General features: G+C 38.5%; 1 protein-coding gene across 4 annotated transcripts in view; it reads right to left on the reverse strand.

The window, feature by feature from the left end:
* Nucleotides 1-1065: 1065 nt before the first annotated feature.
* LOC127570639 (genetic suppressor element 1-like) overlaps nt 1066-22291 on the reverse strand; it is a 208979-nt gene continuing 187753 nt past the window's right edge. For 3 of the 4 annotated variants that reach the window (XM_052016385.1, XM_052016384.1, XM_052016383.1), the window contains 4 exons: nt 19472-19834; nt 16671-16883; nt 7014-7117; nt 1066-2966 (listed from right to left, as the gene is read on the reverse strand). In XM_052016385.1, coding sequence (XP_051872345.1) covers nt 2847-2966; nt 7014-7117; nt 16671-16883; nt 19472-19834 — 800 coding nt within the window. In that variant the 3' untranslated portion in view covers nt 1066-2846. The remainder of the gene's footprint in view (nt 2967-7013; nt 7118-16670; nt 16884-19471; nt 19835-22291) is intronic. The other variant, XM_052016382.1, reaches the window with a different exon arrangement.

Consider the following 22291-nt stretch of genomic DNA (forward strand, 5'->3'; position numbering starts at 1 on the left):
ATTATTTTGTACTAATCTGAAATTAATAAAAAGATTAAAAAAGAGTCACATAATGGGCTATTCATGCAAAGAAGTGACATTAAAATTTGTAATCAATGCTATACCTCAATTCAAATATGTAACATATAAGTATCATGCAACTGTTTTTCTTTTAACCCAAACTGTTTCACTAATTTTGGTTGCAGGATAAGTATTTGCCAAGGGGTAAGCTTGTTCCTCTTCCTTATGCAATGTAGTCTTTTACATTCATCTGAAAGGACTGGGGCTTGGTTTAACACTTCATCCAAAATATACCTCCTCACATAAGTAGTACAATAAGCCTAGATTCGATGTTCAAGCCTCTGGAGGGAAACAAACCAACATCCATCTAACACAGAGGTTATAAAGCTACCAGCAGAGCCATGATTGACACTGGATACATTATCAATCTTTTCTGGACTTAAAAAAGATATTGTAAATGATTTTTCTCATTTGGAAAAGGTCTGGTAATAATGGAGCTGGGATTAATAGAGAATGAATATATGAATGAGTTGTTTTCTCATAAATGTTCAAGCTGAATTATTTGAAGCAACTGTAGAGTAAGTTAGGGTTGTCTAGAAAAAATTTGTATTGTTTACATTAATTTACTTGTGATGTCAAGACACAGGCCTGAATACTGAAAGTTGGCAGCTTTAACTGCTATCATTGTCTTAAGTGGGTGCTAAGTTATGGTCTTTTATCTCTTAAAGAAAGGTGATGAAGAAAAGCATTTTTATTCATTGTATGCAACTAACTGATATTAAATTTCAGGCCCTCGGAGAATTTGGAAGCATGAAAATGGATGCAAGGTTGGTTGGAGGCACAATCTTACATCCCTTGAGTAAAATATCTCTGTAGGTAGTGACACACTGAATTCCTGTCAAATACATAACTTGAAACTGGTGTGGTGCACTGCAGATATACATAAATTATACACAATCATGGATTATGTGCGCATATGAATTCTAAATATCACATTTTGAATATATATCACTGAAGCATTGATTAAATTGGAGAAGCTTGATGCATACAAAACTTTATTAACAAATGCTTATTTTAGTCACAGCAGACAAAATGAATAAATATTTAAAAATCATGACTTAAAATAATAAATACCTGCTACATTTTGAAAACTGTTGCTTGTAGTAAAGTCTGGGCTTTGTTAACAAACAACTAGACCAATCTTATTTAAGTATGTGATTTAGTTTGTTCACTTGGCCAATGTTTAAAACATAATGAATGAATGAAATCCAACTTACTTTGGAGGACTTAAGGTAAACAGTCACAATTTCAAAATTTTCTACTAATAATTTAATTGAGGAACTACTCCTGAAAATAGTCTAAAGCTATCTAAAGCTATCTTTTTAGTAACTGCTACAAAATGTTTAATGGAAGCAAAGTTTTAGTAGCACAAGGCTAGTATTTAGAAACAAAAACTTCATTGCACAGAAGTGCATCAGATTGTATATAACAATTTCCTTAATGATTACAATACCTCCTGCAATTAAAATTTATTTCAGGCAATCTTTAACTAACTAGATTCACTTGAATTTTTGCCTTTATTGGAAACTGAGAAAAATTCACATGCTATATCATGTTAAAAATATCATGATGCTTGGAAATAAAGGCATTTTATGATCCCTATTCAGAGTGAGGCCAGTTTCATTAATCTGTTACGCAAGATTTCTGCTTTAATTAACTTCAATACAACAAAAATATAGAAAGAGTACTTCAAGTAATTTCTAAATATTAAAAGTGGTGCTGTGTAGTAAAAGGTAGTTTTTCCTTAACATTTACATTATTTGTGCCACAAAATAAAAATAACAGATCTATTCTTTTACAAAATTCGGTCCCTAGCTCTGCATTTATCTATTTATTTCATTGTAAATCTGTACCTTTTTATTACCAACAACTGGATTAAAAGCAAACCTGCTGCAAAACATCAAAATATACATTTAACTTTATAATCACTGAATAATACTATAAATATACAAACCAAAAGAGGGTTCACTGTGAATATATATAAACATCAAAAGTACAAAGCTCCACATGTTAGGCAAAGTGTGGCATTAACAGAAAACTACATTAAAGAAAGCAGTGGGTAAAAGTGCTGAAAGCATTCATTTCAAATTCATCACCACATTATTTTAACAAAGACAATAACCTGAAATAGGTTAACACTTCTGTTAATGAAGCAAAGGGAGGAATTTGTAACTGTTAAATGTTTATGACTGTCACTTCTACCCTTAAAACCTACTGAGGCCACAAAAAATAAATGAGTAGTTAATAATAATTTGTTTAAAAGCTTGCAAGTTCAATTTATTTTACACAATTGAGCTTTGGACTAATTGCCCTTCTGATTCAAACTTACAAAAACATATTTTTTGCTGCGAGACTACAAATTTAAGCAAAACAAAACATATTATTTCCATTTAATACATAAAGGCACCAAAACTATTTATTCATTTCTTTAGTGTGGCCTTCACTGCATTATTTAATATAACCCGAGAAGCCTCAAGGTGTCTACATCCAGCTTTGCATTTTAAGTCCTCAGTGGATCAGTGCTAAAACTACAGTAGCTTTGGATCAAGCTTGGTTGAGAAGACTAAGCGTGCAAGCTGAGCTGTTTGGCAACGGGAGTTTCCTGAAGAGTTTCCTTTTGAAAATAACTTGAAAACTTCCATGCTGTATCCTGATAGTTCTTGAAACAAATGATAATGGTATAAATGGAAGGTTATCAATCTCCTTGAAATGAACAACATAAACCCAGAGCACACATTTCCCCACTGAGATTTCACCTGTGCTCAAGTGGCGTCAAACTCCTCAGTTCACCTGTATGATGAAGTGGGCAGGCAATGTGTCAGATCAAGGCACTTGCGTAGGCGGCAGAGGGCAGCCTGCTGATGCTGACGGTCCACTTCATATCTCTGTTTACTTAACTGTAACTCCTGCAGGAACAAAATGTGATATGTATAGCTATTTATTGTCAGTACAACACTTAATTGGAACCATGTGGTGGCCTTTCTCTTTAGTTAGTTATACGTGATAATTAACTATATGTTTTTAAAAACTGAGATGACCCAATTTTTAGTCCTTCTTGGATCATTAACACTATCAGAAATGGGACTTGCAAATGATAAATAAAAAACTTCTTTTGCTCTACATATTTTCACTGCTGTCTGTGTGGGTTTGATACGGCCACCTCCCAATCACTGAGTGAGTAGGGATAAGGGCTTAGTGATTTTACAGTGGGAATGGGAAGGGATTGAGGATAACAGTTTCTGGAGATGTTTATGTGGGTAGTGCAGAGATGGAGCTTAACCAGTTAGAGAGACCAGTTTTCAAAACTAGATACATAGAATTAGTTAAGAAACTAGTATTTTTTTATAAAAGTTAGCAAATTGAATTTTGCAGCTTGGTAATATCTGATGGGAGGTTGATGGACCAATCCACCAGGCAGTTGCTTATCCTGGTAAATTGTGAATTTTCTGGAATTTTGTTCATTTCAGTGACTATGAAATTCCCATTTTTGCTGCAGAACTGGCATAGTGGTGGGTAGGAAAATGGCTGTTCTGGCCTTGGGCACCTCTGGTACCCGACCAGACTATGCTGTTCATGAGGGCAGCTGAAGGTTAGTCTGATAAAAAAACAAAATTAAATACAGCATGTGCAAGATTGTAATTTATCATTTTAAGATTGATTACCTTCCTTGGGATGGACTTACGTTTTCAATATCTTCCCAACCATCTTTCAATAATGGCTGACACGCTCTTTCAAAGCCATTCACTCCAGGAATAGCAGAAATTGGGAGTGGGGTGGGGTGGTGATGGTGAAAGGAACAGAAGATTGGGCCTCACATATTTAACTCTTGTATTAGTAATTAACTCCCTTTAATGGTCCTGAGAGCCCAAGGGTTCCAGACCCTTTGTAGAAGTAGGTTTCCCAAGTTTGTGTAGGGGTGTGGTGAAGGGTGAGGATAAATAATTCTCAAAAACATATTAAAATACTACTAAAATATCTTGTGGAATATGGATATCATTGGAATATAAGTTATGCTGTCACCAGAATAGAAAATGGCAAAACTGACTTACCATAAAGGAAGGAAAATCTGAATTTCCAGGTAAAACTAACAACTTATTTTTGAATTACTGATGAAGAACTAATTTGTACTACCCTCATACAATTGATTTGTGCTGTGTAATAATTGCAAGTGTAGAAAACAGGTAGTTTCTTAGATAACAGAGGACAAAACGTAATTGGCCTTGCTGACATATTAAACATACAGACTTCTAATTATAACTGGTGGCCAAATCTGCAAATATTTTAGTAAACAGCACTTGAGAGCAGGATTCTCCTTGAACATGATTCACAATTCAGTAGGATCAAAGGTCTCATGTTTCTAATACAATTAACAGAATAAGGCAAGCCTGGAAATCCAAAAAGCATTTTTTTATAATGACTTTGATATGGTACTGAAAGGTTATAGTTTGGGAGCAGAATGGTTATAAACATAACAACTAGAGGGGCTTCTTTTCTGCGCAACCTTCTCACTACCCTCTAACTAATCCTCCAATTATTTATATGTTTTTCAGTGATGGTGGCTGTTTTTGAAATCAGTTCTTTCTTCAAGTTTACAGCAGCATAATAGGAGGTAATTCTAACTTTGCTGCTTTAATGCTATCTGCCTTCAGAATACTTCTGTGCTGTGATTTTCTCTGAGTTAGAGAGAGGTTATTGTACATATTGCTTCTGCTTATTTACCCAAGGACAATCCCAACGCTGAGATATTCTCTCATACGATATGATAACCCCTTTCTTTATTTTGTGGAATGTATAGTAATACTGTGGAATTAAATGGATTGTCAGGGGAATATAACCTATTGGGAGTTAAATAACTCTTAATGCTACTGGGCTTGTGATTCTTCTGCTCAGGGAGAAGCCATGTTAAAAAAAAGTTCCTTTCTCTAAACATTGACTGCAAGTAACTCCTTTTAATTGTCCTGAGAGCTCAAGGGTTTCAGACCCTTTGTAGAAGTAGGATTCCCAAGTTTGTGTAGGGGTGTGGTGAAGGGTGAGGATAAATAATTCCCAGAAACACATTAATATACAACCAAAATTTCTTGTGGAATACTGATATCACCAGAATATAAGTTATGGCTATCACCAGAATAGAAAATGTAGCCATATTATAATATTTAATTAAAATTTAAAAAATCTGCAGATGCAGGAAATCTGAAATAAAAACAGGAAATGCTGGAAACATCCAGCAGATCAAACAGCATCTATGAAGAGAGAAATAGAGTCAATGTTTCATGTCAAAAACCCTTTATCAGAACTGGGAAAGAGAAAACAATACAGTTTTAAATTGCAGAGAAGATGGAGGAAAGATGGATGGGATAAAGGGAATATCTCTGATATGTGAGGCAAAGTTTGTCATGGGGATAAGTTATAAAGGAGGTCGTCTGGTTGATGGGTTAATGGGAGCAGTTTATGAGACAAGAATATAAAACCTATGAAATAAGGGCAGTTAGAGAATGAGAACACAAACAAAGGAATGTAAAAGTTGCAAAATGCAGAGCTGTAGGACATGCCTGGCAGGTTGTACTAATGAAGAGAGAAAAACAGCCAATATCACAGAGGGATGATTCTACAACAGAAATACCTAGTTTTGATACAGACAAAGAAAAGGAGTTACCTGAAGTTGTAGAATTTGATATTAAGTCCAGAAGTCAGCCATGTGCCCAGACAGAAGATGAGGTGTTTTTGCTCAAACTTACATTGAACCTAATGGTGCAGGGGGTCAATGACAGATAGATCAGAGTGGGAGTGGAATGGAGAACTAAAGTGGCAGGTAACTGGAAGCTCAAGGTTACCCATGAATACTGAATGCAGGTGCTTCGCAAATTGGTCACCTAACTAGTTCTCCAATGCAGAGAAAACCAGATTTTTGGATGGATTTTGGTCTCCAGCCTATCCCCTGAGATCGAGACAGAGATATCCAAAAAAGGAAGAGTCAGAGATGGATGATGTGAAGGTGAGAACAGATTGGAAACTGGCAGCAAAAGTAATGAATTTTTCGAAGTTGCTTATGAGTGCAGGAAGCAGCACCAGTGCAGTTGTTAATGTAGCAGAGGAAGAGTTAATTGAGGTGGCCCGAGTATTAGCATTCAGTTTATTTATTGATGTGCCTATTTGTTTTTATCAAAATTTGCAGAGGCTAGAGACATGGCCTCTGTGAACACTAACCGCAGCCTGTGCTCCCCCCCACCCACCCTCCTATCAGCCCTTCGGCCCCTCTCAGGCTCTAATATTCCACTGGAGCATTTTGTTTTCTAGAAGATCTTGTGTTTTAATTAAAATGTACCTCTGTACATGAAAAGGACTGGCTAGCAAATAAAGACCATGTAACTTCAGAGGTCTCTAATCCCCTCTTGGAAGGTGTGTGAGGGCGAACATCTGCATCTGACCCTGAAAGACAATACCTGTGCTGTGATCTTCTCGCATGAGGTAAGTCACATGACAAACTTTATTTTATAGATTACATAGGCTGACAGAGGAATGTAATCAGGTGGGTGTTAAATATCTCGTAATACTAAACTGGGCTTGCCCTTCTGCTCATGGAGAAACCATGTAAGACTTCCTTTCTCTTAATAGGCACCTGGAAATAACTCCCTTTGTAAATAATATCTGGAAGGTGGTGCAATGGTTGGGTGGAAAAGCAGATTAGCACTACCATCCAGTGATGAATTTCTAGACAACTAATTATCTACTCTGAATAACAGATGATATTTTAGAGTAATATATCGTAGATGCATCTCCTATAAGTGATGCAACACTTTTGTTAGAATAAATGGAACTGAAAGTCATTAGGACTGCAAAATATTACATCAATACTAAAATGCTCATGATATGCAGAGATACCCTGCTTAAAAATAACGTCCTTTCGGAAGCAGCTTCAGGTCTAGCCATCTGGTGATCATTCAGTCATTTCTTACCAACATGTGTGCACTGAGGTGCTCTGCTGTCAAACTCAATTCGTGATTTCTTTCCTTGAGACGATTCAGCTGCTCCTGAAGAATTTGCTGCTCCAGATTTTTCTCTGCACAACAAAAAGGATTTAACAATTGCATTAATAAAAGTCAGATAAGACTGCTTTGTCCTTCCTCCTCATGACATTTCCTGCCTTATGCATGCCAGGTTTGCAGCATTTTCTTTATTTTACCAGCAATGAAGCTGAAGCAACCAGGATTGTTTCTTCACTCAATCATCTCAATCTTGACTGCCTGTGCAGCACAGTCACACACTGTGCACAGTGAATTTAGACTACTGACAAAGGCAGAAATATTCAAGCTAGTGAAAATAAAAAAAGGAAGATAACTACAAAGACATATAACTGATTCAGAGAGATGTGAAGAAAGTATAACACATGGCTGCGAAGAAGATAATAAACAATATAAGCATGAAGCAGGCTGGTAATATTCAGAGAAATGAAGAACTAATAGGAAAGGAAATGGAAGGCAAATTTTTACATTCTTTAAACCATACTTGTATGTCTTCATTCCAAATTCATCATTTTGGTGTCTTTCCTTCTGATCTCAAATTCTGCCCAACATTAACATTACCACCTCATAACTATAAAGCTTTGGATAGTGTTTGGAGTGGTTGATAAATCTGACCTCTTATGAGGTGACTTAGCAGTAGTTGCTCAGTACCTAGCATGGAAAGCTGTCTAACATACATTACAGAAAGTAGCCGCTTCTTTGGAATATCCTCTGCCAAAATGAATAGGAGAAAATAGATAAAAAGCTGTTGAGCAATGGAAGCAATGAATTACCTGCTGAGGAGTCAACATCTGGCTCCAATTACAAGTGGCACATGGATACTGTCTGAGCAAACTGAGTGGGACTCAGCAGAAGCAACTTTCTCATGAAATCATGGAGCCAGTACACAATTGACAGTTGTACATGTCAAGAAAGGTAAATCATGGATCACCTGAGATACTCTACAAAAAGTTTAGCAATATCAACATAGAAGCAGTAGTCTGTGGGGCCATAGAAAGACTGGACTGGAGACATTGTGAAGAATGTTAGAGCTTTGTAAACAATAATGTAATATTACAACAATGACTTGAATTAATATATTTATAAACCATTTTACGGTTAGGACAATGTTACGAGCTATGTTACAGGAAAATAAAATGACAAAAATTGGCACTGAGCCAAAGAAGAAGTTATTAGGATAATAAAGACTCATTAGCAGTGAGAGAAAGTATCATCAAAGTGCTATCAAGCAGCACCCACTTTCCAGTAAGCTGCTCACCGATGCCCATTTTAGGTTTCATCAGGACCATTCAGCTCTGACTTTATCACAGCCCTTGACAAACAGGGACCAAGCAGCTGAATTTCAAAATTCCAGAGTTGAGGTGAAAGTAACTGACCTCATTGAGGCAACGTTTGACAGAGTGGCATCAAGGAGCTCTGGTAAAACTGAGATCAAGGGGCTTGAAGGGGAAAACACTTCAGTGGCTGCAGTCATGTCTCACCCAAGATGGTTGTGGTTTTTAGAGGTCAATCATCCCCGCCCCAGCAGATCACTGCAGGAACTTCTCATTGCAGTGTCCAAGACCCAACCACACTCACCTGGTTCATCAATGACCTTCCTTGCATGATAAGATCACAAGAGTTGTTTGCTAATGATTGTACATTGCAAGAAGGAAAGGAAGGAAGAAAGGAGGGAGAGAGGGAATGGAAGGAAAGAAGGGAAGGAAGGGAAGGAAGGAATGAAACTAAGTAACTAACTAACTTGGTCAAAGAGATAAGTTTTAAGGAGCACCTTAGGAGACAAGAAAGAGGTAGTGATTTTAAGTAAAAGCTTTCATATTTATTTAAAGCGGAAAAGGGTAGGTAAAGTGAATGTAGGTCCCTTGGAAGATGAGAAGGTGGAATTAATATTGGGTAATGTGGAAATGGGCGAGGCCTTGAACGACTATTTTATGTCGGTCTTCATGGTGGAGGACATGTCTAACATGCCAAAGAGAGATGTTATGGATGTGATGGGAGGTGAAGACCTCAATACAATTGCTGTCACTAAAGAGGTAGTGATGAGCAAACTAGTGGGCCTAAAGGTAGACAAGTCCCCTGGTTCTGATGGGATGCATCCCAGGGTACTGAAAGAAATGGCGGAAGTTAAAGTAGAGGCGTTTGTGATAATTTACCAAAATTCTCTGCACTCTGGGCAGGTTCCAGCAGAATGGAAGACAGTGAAAGTCATGCCACTTTTTAAAAAAGGATGTGGGCAAAAGGCAGGTAACTATAGGCCAGTTAGCTTAATGTCTGTAGTCGGGAAAATGCTTGAAGCTATCATTAAGGAAGAAATAGTGAGACATCTGGATAGAAGTGGTTCCGTCAGGCAGACACAGCATGGATTCAGGAAAGGCAGGTCCTGTTTGACAAACCTACTGGAGTTCTTTGAGGATAAAATTAATGCAGTGGATAGAGAGGAACAGGTGAATGTTGTATACTTGGATTTCCAGAAGGTGTTCAATAAGGTGCTACATAAAAGTCTTATCCACAAGATAAGGATGCATGGAGTTGGGGGTAATGTATTAGCATGTGTAGAGGATTGGTTAACCAATAGAAGGCAGAGTGTTGGGATAAATGGTGTTTCTCTGGTTGGCAATCAGTGGTGAGCGGGGTGTTGCAGTGGTTGATGCTGGGCACACAACTGTTCACAATATACATTAATGATTTGGAAGAGGGGACAGAGTGTAGCGTACCTAAGTTTGCTGATGACACTAAATTGTGTGGAAAAGCAAATTGTGCAGAGGATGTGGAGAGTTTGCAGAGAGATATAGATAGGTTAAGTGAGTGGGCAATGGTCTGGCAGATGGAGTACAATGTTGGTATATGTGAGGTCATCCACTTTGGAAGAAAAATAGAAGATCAGATTATTATTTAAATGGTGAAAGATTGCAGTATGCTGTTGTGCAGAGGGACTTGGGAGTGCTTGTGCATGAATCACAAAAGGTTGGTTTGCAGGTTCAACAGGTTATCAAGAAGGCAAATGGAATGTTGGCCTTCATTGCTAGAGGGATTGAATTTAAGAGCAGGGAAGTTATGCTGCAACTGTACAGGGTACTGGTGAGGCCACACCTGGAGTACTGCATACAGTTCTGGTCTCCTTACTTGAGGAAGGATATACTGGCTTTGGAGGCACTGCAGAGGAGGTTCACCAGGTTGATTTCAGAGATGAGGGGGTTAGCCTATGAGGAGAGATTGAGTCCTCTGGGACTATACTCACAGGAATTCAGAAGATTGAGAGGGGATCTTATAGAAACATTTAAAATTATGAAAGGGATAGATAAGATAGAGGCAGGAAGGTTGCTTCCACTGGTAAGCGAGACTAGCCTCGAGATTCAGGGGAATAGATTTAGGACAGGGATGAGAAGAAACTGCTTTTCCCAGAGAGGTGAATCTGTGGAATTCTTTGCCAATGGAAGCAGTAGAGGCTACATCATTAAATATATTTAAGACACAGTTAGACAGATTTTTGCATTGTAGGGGAATTAAGGGTTATGGGGAAAAAGCAGGCAGGTGGATCTGAGCCCACGGCCAGATCTTATTGAATGGTGGAGCAGGCTCGATGGGCCAGGTGGCCTACCCCTGCTCCTATTTCTTATGTTCTTATGTTTTTATTAAGTCAATTTGAAAGCTTTGAATTAAGGAAGTTAAAGACAGAACTGCCAAATGTGAAATAAAAAGACTGGAGAAAGGAAAGAGGCTAGAATAGAAGGAAACAGTGTTCTTGGAGGTTATAGAGAGAATGGAGGGCTAAGACCATGGAGGTATTTGAATATATATAAGAAAGAGAATCTTAAACTTGAGGCATTCCTGAATTAGGAACCCATGTGGAGAGCACAGTAGTAAAAATTGAGCAAATTAGGAGACTGTTAGAAAGTGCCCCTGGATAACATAACCGAAGGGCAGAGATGAGAAACAGGAAGCAAGGATAGATCTTTGAGGGTCTGGAGATAAGATGGATTGCTACTGCATGAGATTTAGTGACAATCACTAGTAAGTAAGAGTGGAACTAGGTGGAACATGTAGCAGGGTAATGATGTTGTACTGATGGGGTTTGGTGCGGTCAACCAAACTAATGGTTACAAAAATGTTGAGAATAAAGAGGAAAAATATACTAATGCTACAGTTATAGAGGATGCCCAATGCTATTTTGATTATGATTGTTTCATTTCTGTGGAAGGGCAGAAATCTCATTGGAGAAGTTTAACGATAAAGTTGCAAGAAAGATGGGCATGCATTTAAGAGGCAAAAATATTGATAAAGGATATGTATTCATGTTTATACATATTTATTGAAACCAAAGCAAAGGGATAGAGTGCAGCAATGCAGTAAAAGATAGTGAGCATAATCAATGTGTGCTTCTCTATGTAGCCTTGATGTAATCACAAACTTAAGATAATGTATCCGGGGCAAACCTTTCAAGAAGCATAAATTCAAAATTTTAAGTGTCCTAATTTACCATCTGCACAGGAAACTATTTTGGCAGAGTTACATTGAGGTGGTTTGCCACTTTCTTAAAGAATTATAGTTTTAGACAATGAATGAGGACGTCAAAGGTGATTTATCTTTAGCTGTCTGTGTTCAACAATGTGCTAATGGGCATGAGTTATAAAACACACAAAATTAAACCTATTGACCTGAGGTCATAAGCCAAAGGTTGATGCCTTAAATAAACCGCGGAAGCTACCGACCTAATCAGAAATGAACTGACTACAAAGACAGCAAAACATTTCTGCTGTCATTTTGGGAAAACAAAAGAAGCAACCAAACTTAAGCAATTAGCTACATACTTATGTCTGAAGCATAAGTATGTAGCTAATTGCTTAATTATACCTTGCATTAGAATAGGATTTCTATTAACTGCCCAATAAAGAAATATCTAATTAGGTTCTCATGGTCTTGTGACTAATAAAATAACATGTTGACTGATACTTCATGAATTCATTAGAACCACAACTAAACAAATAAGTTTTAAAACTTCAGGGAAGAAAAGGAGTTTGGAGAGATGACAAAAACAAAGGGAAAAACTAAGACTTATTTGAGACATAAAGGAATGGTCGCAGTTTTGAAAGAAAAGAAATTAAGAGAACGGAAAAATAGTTCACAATATTAGCTAGCACAGGGACTAAGAAGAACATAGAGCTGAGAACGCACAAGGTGATCCAACAGAGAAGATGAATTTGGAGGGTCTATAAATGAAAAGAGGAAAATATCTGGAGAAAGATGGAAGTTCAGGGCTAGGAAACAAGCATGTTTTAAATTGCAACGTATAGCCAATTTTGCTTTGGTGTGCAAGGGAAGGGGATGAGACAGAGACAGTCAACCAAACTAATGATTTTAATGATTCCTAAACAGTAATTAAATTTCCTCAATCAGAACAGAAAATGCTGGAAACGCTCAGGGCCTGAAATGTTAACTGTGTTTATCTTTCCAGAGGTGCTACCTGACATGTTGAGTGTTTCCAGCATTTTCTGTTTTTGTCCCTCAACCTTTCCTTTCCCTTTCTTATTTTTCCTAATTCTGATGAAAGGTCATTGACCTATAGCATTAAGTCTGTTCCTCTCTCCACAGATGCTAACTGACCTGCTGTTTTCCTTTCAGATTTCCAGCGAGTGCAATTTTAAGAAAATCAATTAAATTTCTACAATTTTTAAACTGCTTTTGTGATTATTTTTTCTCACTCTTGCCTCTACTTTCCCTGATTAAAGATTTGGATGTTTTAGCCTTTGAAGTGGTGTATTCCCAAGGTTGCCAATTTTTGGGATTAACTGATAAAATGCAAAGAACATCCCTGAAGACTTAATGAAGATTTTATTTTTATCATTAAATCTCTGTGCTGTCAATTCATGGCAATCAGACAGAATTTATATTTTGATTTCATGTGTTGCATGTAGTGAAAAAAAAGGAAGAACAAAATTATGGGTAGAAATGGGATGAAAAACCAAAGGCATGGATGATAAAGTTAAACATATTAGTGACATTGTTTTCATTCTGAAAGCTAATTTTGTGAACCCTGTTCAGTATTCAAACAAGCAAATAACAGTCTTGGTAAAAGAAGAACAACATGATCCCAACCAAGGAAATCACTTCCAATAATAAATCCATTTTCAAGCAGATTGCAAAGTAGGCCTGCTTCAACTTCTGTGCATGGTTACATAAAGCGCCAGCATCTTTATCACCAGGTCCACATAGAGGTAGGGGTTTCACATACATTTTGCTTTAAAATCAGGGTAATGTGATTTCAAATCAAGGAACAGCTTGACTATGTAGCTTCCAGAATCAGTACACAGTGATATTATATCAACTCACGGCTTTGTTGTTACTTCTATTTAGTTGCATTTATAGAGACAAAGAAAACCAAAAGATGATGCATCTTATTGACTAAAATAACAGAAATGAATTGATTATGCTGAACATGAATCAGAATACACCTGAACCGAAACAAAGATAAAAGCTAAAAATTTTAAGCCTCATATATGCTTAAAAACTGCAACATTGTTAATAATTATAGTAATCCAAAGTAAAATACCACAGATGCTGGAAATCTGAAATAAAACATAAAGTGCTGGAAATGCTCGTCAGTTCAGCCAGTATCTGGGGAGAGAGAACCAGTTAATGTTTCAGGTCAATAACCTTATCATTTTATTTTTTTGTTTGTTTGTTTGTTTGTGATTAGAAAAGGAAGCCAGAGGAAAGTGTTGAGGTGGATTGGAAGAAAATAGGTCATTTTCTGGGTGAAAATAGGAGAGAAGACTTTTGGCCAAAGAAATGGCATGACCGCAGAGGGGGCAGATGAAGTCAGCAAATGTAAAGCTTGAAGTTCATTGGGGTGGTGATGTTAAAGGGGATGAAGCTGGGGTCTGATTGTGCAGGCAGAAGCATCAGAAAATATGGTAAAAACATGGTAATAGATGAGATTGGGAGGAGAGATAGGGTCGTGAGGAAATGAAGAGGAATAAAGATTCAGAGGTGTGTTTGAATTCAAGAGTTGTTGAAGCTTGTGATCTCTGGCACTCAAAATAAATAATAAACTGCCTCTTGTTACAGTACCAGATGAAGCAAACAATGAAAGGCACCTGTGGACCAGGACAGTTTGGAAAAGAATGAGTCAGTGTTGCTTAAGAGAGAGGTTAAGAGCATGTATATGCTAACACATGGTTTTGAGTGTAGATCTCAGGATATGACTGAAAGTCAATTTGAGAAGCACCTGAAAATCTGGAAGATATTGCAATTATGTACATCCAAAATGTGAAGGCAGTAATTTGAGTTTGAATCCATGTGAAATAAGCCAGAGCTGGAGATATTTGCTAAGTATGTAGCTATTGGAGTTGTTTTGCTAGATATCTGACCTATGACAAGAATAGAAGTAGAAAGCAATGAGCAAGGTAAAAGAGATAAACAAAATCTCTTCAGAGAGAAAAGCAGAACTTCCTCACTGTAGATGTTCCTGGCAGAGAATAGGCAGTGAATTAAACAATAATCCAAAATCAAAATACTACAGGCGATGGAAATCTGAAATAAATTATTAAGTGCTACATACAGTATATGGCCATCCCCGGGTAATGAACAGGTTTTGTCTTTACAGACATCCACAAGTTGATTTTGACCATGTTGGAAAATACACAAGAATCACTCAATATAGTAAGCATACCTCCACAGTATTGTAATGAATGGCATCAAAAGCACATAAGACTGATAAAGAAAGAGCAATTACTAAATATGGAGAGAGAGGAAACTAGTTCTGCCAATTGTCAGAACAAAAGTATGTATGTACGTTAGACTTTTGAATGTAATAATATTATGGGAGCTCATTCATATGTGCGGGGGGGGGGGGGGGTCCATTAGTTGGCCGTTCTTAACCTGGGTACAGCCTGTACTCAGTAGTTCAGTGAAAACAGAAACAGGGTTAACATTTCAGATCAGTGAGCTGAAATGTTAATACTTTTGCTGCAGATGCTGATTGACCTGCTAAGCATCTGCAACACTATTATTTCCATATTAAAGTATATAATATTTAGTGTTTATAAAGTAAAGGAAAAAAGTGGGATATCAAGAGGTTAAATGCTGATCTTCTCTGGTATTTTAAATATGTAGATACTTCACCCCCTGTGGATTATTGGCATAATTGGAAACAGAAAAGTGGACTTCTGCAGCACTGCTTAAGTGCTTCCAATGCCATTAATCATCCTTCTACTTCTACAGGCTGTCAACTGAGCTCACGTCTAATTGTTTAAAGATTAGATGAATAAGCATTTTGTGACACAGAATTTCTTTTTGTTCCTGAACAAAAGCTTTGGCACTTTGACACTGCTTATCATTCTTTCAGTACCTTTCAAATTGAAGAATTGAACAGGTTAGTGGATTTTTTGCTTCATTTGTAGGCTTACACTGCTCCTCTTATGAGGATGCATTTTGAAACTATCTGGTATTTCATGCCTGTCAAACATGGATTATAAATGATTCTCACTTCTACCTGGGGATCAAACATATGGAACTTAATTCACAAGCTGAATGAAAAACAGGTCTATGTGGGCCAGCACTAGGCACTGACCATTTCATTATTTTTCCTGGGTGACTCTCCTTAATATTTCTGAACCTACGCACATTGTATCCTTAAAGTATAGCATTTGCACTGTTGTCACCTCCATTTGCTCAGAAATATCTGCTGAATTTCTAAGCAAAACTGCTGAGATTTTGCAATCAGATCTTAAAATCTATGCTCAGAAGTACATCCTCTATCATTTTGCTGAACACATGATATAATAACATCATCATGTACTCTGCCTCTGAAATTAATTACATTGATTTAAGAATGGGAAGAACAGCATAATTCAATTACTCTTCAGCTTATTTAACACAATCTATGGAGGATGAATTTCTAGGCAGCATTCTTTGGCAGGGACCCATGAATCGGAGTCAGAGGTCATGAGCCCCAAAAGAATGCAGCAAAACTTGGGATCACAGCAGTCTAATGCACAAATCCTAGAAGGAATCACTCCATGGATCCCAGGATGAGTTACCCAGTTGTGAAATTGACTAACTCTAGGGTTGAGCTGGCTGACAGTGGGAGTCTGAGAAAGGGACAAAATCCAGAGAAGGGGTTGCCTTGCAGAAGTTTGTAGCTAAAGGAACATTCCAAACACCAAACATTTTTTAGGTTTTGTTTTCTCAATGAACTCCACGTGTTCCCTCAAAAAGCCCAGGTTTGGAAAAGGTGGAGCTTGAGTAGTACATGCACTTTGTTGTTGATATCATTGGATCCTGATTTCCAGTTTACGAATGGACTCTCACCTGGAACGCGCACTCAGACCATTCATCCTATGATGGTAGATGCCAGTCCATCTATATAAATAGGTGTTAAGTGACCCAATATTATTTTCAGGCCACTATCATCCCACTTCTGTGAGAAGGAGTGAGCCAAAATGGACCCTAGCGATTCTATTGTGCTACAATTTCCAGAAAAATGCATTACTTTAATTTCACATAAAGCAGAACCTAACCTTATTTATGATACACAATTGCACATGAATTCATTGGCCAAGTTGGTTAATTTGGTCTCTTCTCTCATCTTACCTTCAAGGTATTCTTGGTAGGCTTCAAGAACATCTGTTACACCTTGCCATTTTGGCTGCTGATCTATTTCTTCCTCACTGTCCGGTCCATTGGGCTGAGGACCAACTTGTCTGCTCTGATGCAACATCTGAAATGCTTGCTGTTTTAGTTTGCCACACAGTGATGAACTCTGAACCAGTGAGCTACAATTCCTGTCACTCTGCTGATCAACCACTATAAAATCAATGCAAAATGACATTTCAGTTATCACAATGTTATATTTTGCAAATGTTAAATGCAGCATGAATTGATTAACACAATGTTATATTTTGGAGAGAAATGGGTCTAAATTCAAAATAATGATTAACATGGTGTCTGAGTGAGGGAGGAATGACAACAGGGGAACGTCCCCACCCTAATAATCAATAAATACTTTAGGAATGGGCATATATGAATGAGATATGCATCTATTTAATGCATCCTTCCAAAAGTGGTCAGATTTAAACTACTACGTAAGCACCTGGCTGAACAATTTAAAGCTAGCCTGCGTTACTTTGTTCTGATTTCAGATCTTCTGCACAAACTTGTTGGACAAAGTTAGGGGTGCATTAGGAGGCTTTCCCTTAAATATCAGCATCACTGGGGGAAAAGACAAAGGTGACACAGAGCAGGACACACCAATGAAGAGGGATGAAGAAAGTAAGACCATGTCCATCAGGATGTTGGGGGAGAAATCCCTAATGATGAAGAATATATGAGACACCTGCAATTCAGGTGCACTCCATCCTCCCTGATGCCTGACAACCTAAGCAGCCACAACTGCGATCTCAGAGCAGGATGAGGACAGTGTTGTCAGAAGATATCAAAATGTCCGTGGGCACCATCCATTGATCTTTTCCTACACAGAAATATGGATAGAGGAAGGCTTCATTGAAGCTGGTACAGGTAGTGTAAGTATCAGGGAAGATTCACTGGGATATGGAGGACTTGCCTGTGAGGAAAGATTAAGCAGGTTGGGATTCTTCTCATTGGAGTTGAAGAATGAGAGGAAATCTTATTGAAGGTTCTAAGGGGGTGAGATAGGATAAAAGCAACCTTGAGCTTCCAGTTGCCTGTCACTTTAATTCTTCATCACACTCCATTCTGACCTATCTTTTAGTGGCCTCCTGCATTACTCAATTGAGGAACAAAACTTCATCTTGTGTCTGGGCATATTGCAATCTCTGGGTCTCAATTCCACAATTTCAGATAACTTGCTTTTTCTGTTTTGTTTCAGAAATGGCCAATTTTGCTGTAAGGTTATCAATCTGTACTATTAACTCAGTGTCTGTGGAAAGAGAAAAACTACCTGATCTCCTGTTTGCCACCATTTTCAATGTTTTCAGGTCTCAGCATTAGCTCAGACTTGCAGTTCACCAGTTTCTCACTCTCTCTAACTGACCTCATTAATCTATCCACCAAATAGAATCACTTCAGCAACCCTGACCTCATCCTATTGAAGGCATTACCTTTGTCCTATCCACCATCAACCCCCCCCCACCCCCCCCACACACCTCTCTGTACCTTAAAATGAACTTGTTAACTTGTTTTCTTATTTTCCCAGTTCTGATGGAAGGTCTTTGACCAGAAACAGTAATTCTTTTTCTCTTTCCACAAGTGCTTCTTGACCTACTCAGCATTTCCAGCATTTTCTGTTTCCATTTTAGATTTCTAGCATCAGCAGTTTTTCCTTTTCTATTTCAGAGCTTGCGGTCTTGGTTCTTGAAGTCATAACATGAAGGCAGGAACGATTATGTTTGGGGATGATTGAAAGGCCAGAAATGGGGAAGGGTATTTATCAGAGGGTTGTAGGGCTGGAGGAGATTAGAGAGGTAAGGAGGATTGAGTCCATAAATGGATTTGAAAACAAGGATGTTAATTTTAAAATCAAGGCATGACTTAACAGAGCCATTGTAGATCAGACACTGAAGGTGATGGGTAAATGGGGAGTGTGAATTAGGAAAAGAGCAGCAAGTTTATGGAAGGTAGGACAATGTCTAGCAGCTGAACTGATGGAGGGGTGGAATCAGGTGATAATGCAAAGGTGGAAGCAGGTGGCATGAGTGATAATGTAGATGCAGGGCTGGAAGATTGAATGCAATTCTGCATTTATGAACAGTCTAATTCAGTTTTGGACAGTTGCCAGACAGAGGAAGGAATAGGCAGCTGGGGATCAGGGATCATAGACTTGGTTTTGATCCTTGTAGATTTAGTTCAAATTTTTTTTTATGTTATTTGTCCCCTACTATTTTCTTAGCCTTTCCATGTCACATACCACTTATGCCTGAGGAAATATAGAGATCAGAATACATGACACAAGTTAGAATTTAGATGTTAATATGGTTGTGTTAAATTTAATTTTGTGCTCATTAATAAATTCTACTAACAGCTCTGACCAGTACTGGTGACTTGCTATTGACAGAATTTGACAATTTCATTGCCTCCAGGATTTTTTAATGCAAATTGCACAACTTTATCCCCTAACTGTGGAAACTGTGTTTTCGATGGAACATCATCCTATAGATTTTGCACAATCAGCCTGCATATTGATAATGCTGGCTGACTGAGCTCATTTCAAACTGTGCTTCTTGTTGCCTAAAAAATGGAGCGATTGATAACAGTCACAATATTTTACAGGCTAGAGATGGATGACACTAGGTTGCTAGAACCCAGAGAAAGGATAGGCAAGGCATAAGGGAGGACTGTAACTTTTAAGTAAACAAAGAAACAAAGAAAATAAAACTAAAAATGATATGCATAAAAAGGATTTGTTATGTCATTACCTTTGGGGCGATATGAAGCCTGGTGTTTAGTGCTCTGCAATATAGACTCCTGGAACTCCTGCCAAAATGTATCCAGAAGCTTGAATTTTCCATTCCTGTCAGTTACTGTCCCAGATGGTTTGGCCTCATCACTTGAGGTGCTGCCAGAATCTGCTGCTCCCAGCTTGTCAGATTTGTCCCCATTTACGTTGCTTGTGTGATCCTTTGACACAATCTCTGATGCTTCTGGTGTGAGCAATGGCCTGCACTGCTCTGCCTGAGGCTGGGCTGGCAGCTCCTCCTGAGAGCAAGCAGTTGGACGGCTGTCAGGTGGAATCACTGAGAGATGGCTGACGTCAGCTACATCTGGATGTCCAGGAGAATCTGCAAATTATAACAGATCATCTATTTGCTTTTGAACATCTTTATGAAAGTTCAAGTATGAAAGGTGATGTAAATATACTAACAGCAGCATTATTCACATTTTATGCGAAGAGTATTTCATCTGGTGACATTCTATTGTTTTGAATAATTGATTGAGCAGATGAATTTAAAGCAAACCTGACATAAAATCTGGAATGGGTGCTTGCAGGCATCAGTTCAATAGTTGTGGCAAAACTTTGGCTAGATGCTAGAAATGAAAACCAAGCTGAATCGATTAACTATAAGATCAGACATTTGGCCCATGTATTTTATGTCCCTGTTGAAAATTCAGCACCTACTTAGTCTAGTTAAGGTTAATTCAAAATGCCTGCATCCCATCAAAATTTCTCCACACCAGTGACTACAAAAACAAAATTACATTTAGCATGCACAGCTGGGGAGCTGCCTCACTGAAGTAGGGACTCCAGATTGTATGAATAATTCAATTCACTCAGGGGAATTTTAACTTCTCAACACACATGTGATAGTGTCACCAGTGGGCAGTAGTCCTGACAATCTTGGCAGTGCATTTGTTGGAGCAAAATTAACTCATCTGCTTCATCGACGCGTTAGCTTTGTGTTTCCTGACTGATCCGTCAGGGAAGGTGAGGTAGCAGAATGCAGGTCTCGGCTTCAGCTTGGGTACTTAAAGGCACATTTCAGTTATTATAATGGATGGATTCTGAAGCTACCCCTATTATAAAGGAAGATAGACTGTAGACACAACGAAGTTGCCCCTGGTTTATTGATGCCTCGCTGGTTGTGACATCATGTGATGCAAGGACACCCAGGGAAATCATATTCCCTGCTGACAGGAGGAAGAAACTGGCTGACCACACCAAGAATGCATGGCTACAGGTGAATACAGCAAGAATATGATTCACTTCTCCTGGATTTGGTGTTTCAAACTATTTAATGCCCTCAGTAGATCAGAAAAGGCAAGCACAATGGCACATTCACCCATATCCTGATGTGCCTACCAGTCCAAACATTACAGTCTGCTCTTTTATGTCAATTCCAGCAGCACCTAAGATCTCTGCTCAGCTGCCCTTGGTGGTAAGAGGGGGTGGTGCCAATTGACAGGATATCTCTAGTGCCAGTGCAAAAAAATGAAATGCTAGCAGTGTGCACTCTTGAGAAGAGATTGGAAGAGGCTGTCTTGGACAGGAGTGGCATGATATTGCAGGCTTTTGGCCTGATGTTTGATCCAATGGATGAACCTTCAAAGGCTGTAACCAATGAATGCATGGAGAGCATCACCAAGAGCTTGCATACTGTTAGTACCATCCTTACTATGATGCCTGATATCCTTGCCATGGCACACGAGAGACCTGCAGCTAAGTGCTTAGCAGCCCCTTGCCTGCAGGGAACTGAGGAGGGCTTTAGAAGTTTGTTAAAGGTGTAAGAGATGTAATAAGGGGCTTTCATCAATGTCCTTCCCCTTTTTAACTGTTGTCTTTCCTCTGTCAAAACTCCACATGTTACTAATCCTCCCAACGTTCAGTTTTGCCACTGCATAGATGCTGGTGGAGCAGTCTATGGAGGGATCCTCACAGACTCCAAAACACCAAGGTGTTCAGCATAGGGATCTCAACAGCTGTCTCTACCTCTCCTAAAGCCACAGGGCTTTGCTGCAAGTAGGATTCCCAAAAAGAAAAAGGATATATGTAGGCAATTGTGCAAGAGTAATCTGATGGGTGTTTTGTACAATGCAGTAAGTTCCATTTCTTATAATCAGATAAAAATAATTGGTTAACCCACTTTCTAATCAATTCTAATACATTCCTTGAATGGAAAGTGAGCTTTTAAAATGTGCAATGGGGAAAACACTGCGCATTAGGAATTAGACAGGGCATGCACAGATGGGTGTGAGACTGGTCTTGGTCTGTGGAAGGAGCTGAGGCAAAGAAAGGTTTCCATTTTGATGTCTGGCAGTGCCATTGGCAGCCATGTGAACAATGTGAGCTGCTGCTTCTTCTTCCGCATTCTGCTGCTTCTCTTTGAATATATTTAAAAGAGAGGTAGATAGGCACTTAAAAAGAAAAGTGGTGAAGCTTACTGTGGGCAGACAGGAAAGCAGAGTTGAAGTTGCAGTCAGATCAGCCTTGACCTTATTAAAGAGAAGGGACTTAGGAAGCCAATTGGACCAATCTTCCCTGACATACTGTAAAATGTTACAGTTTGCACAGCAAACCATAATCCTTTGAGATACCCTGCCTGATTCAGATTAAGTTCTTCGAAATTGTTAAGGCATCCAAGCCATAATTTCAGCATTCCAATGAATTACTGTTTAACAATTCTGGTGGAAAAGTGACTTTGATTATAGTGGTCATGTGTTTCATTGCCTGAGATCCTCACTAGGTCATGTGCAATGTTTTCAGTGCATTATTCTTAATTCCCTGCAGCCCACTTGGATGA

Source organism: Pristis pectinata, chromosome 5, assembly GCF_009764475.1.
Source record: "Pristis pectinata isolate sPriPec2 chromosome 5, sPriPec2.1.pri, whole genome shotgun sequence".
In the NCBI taxonomy this organism is placed as follows: Eukaryota; Metazoa; Chordata; class Chondrichthyes; order Rhinopristiformes; family Pristidae; genus Pristis; species Pristis pectinata.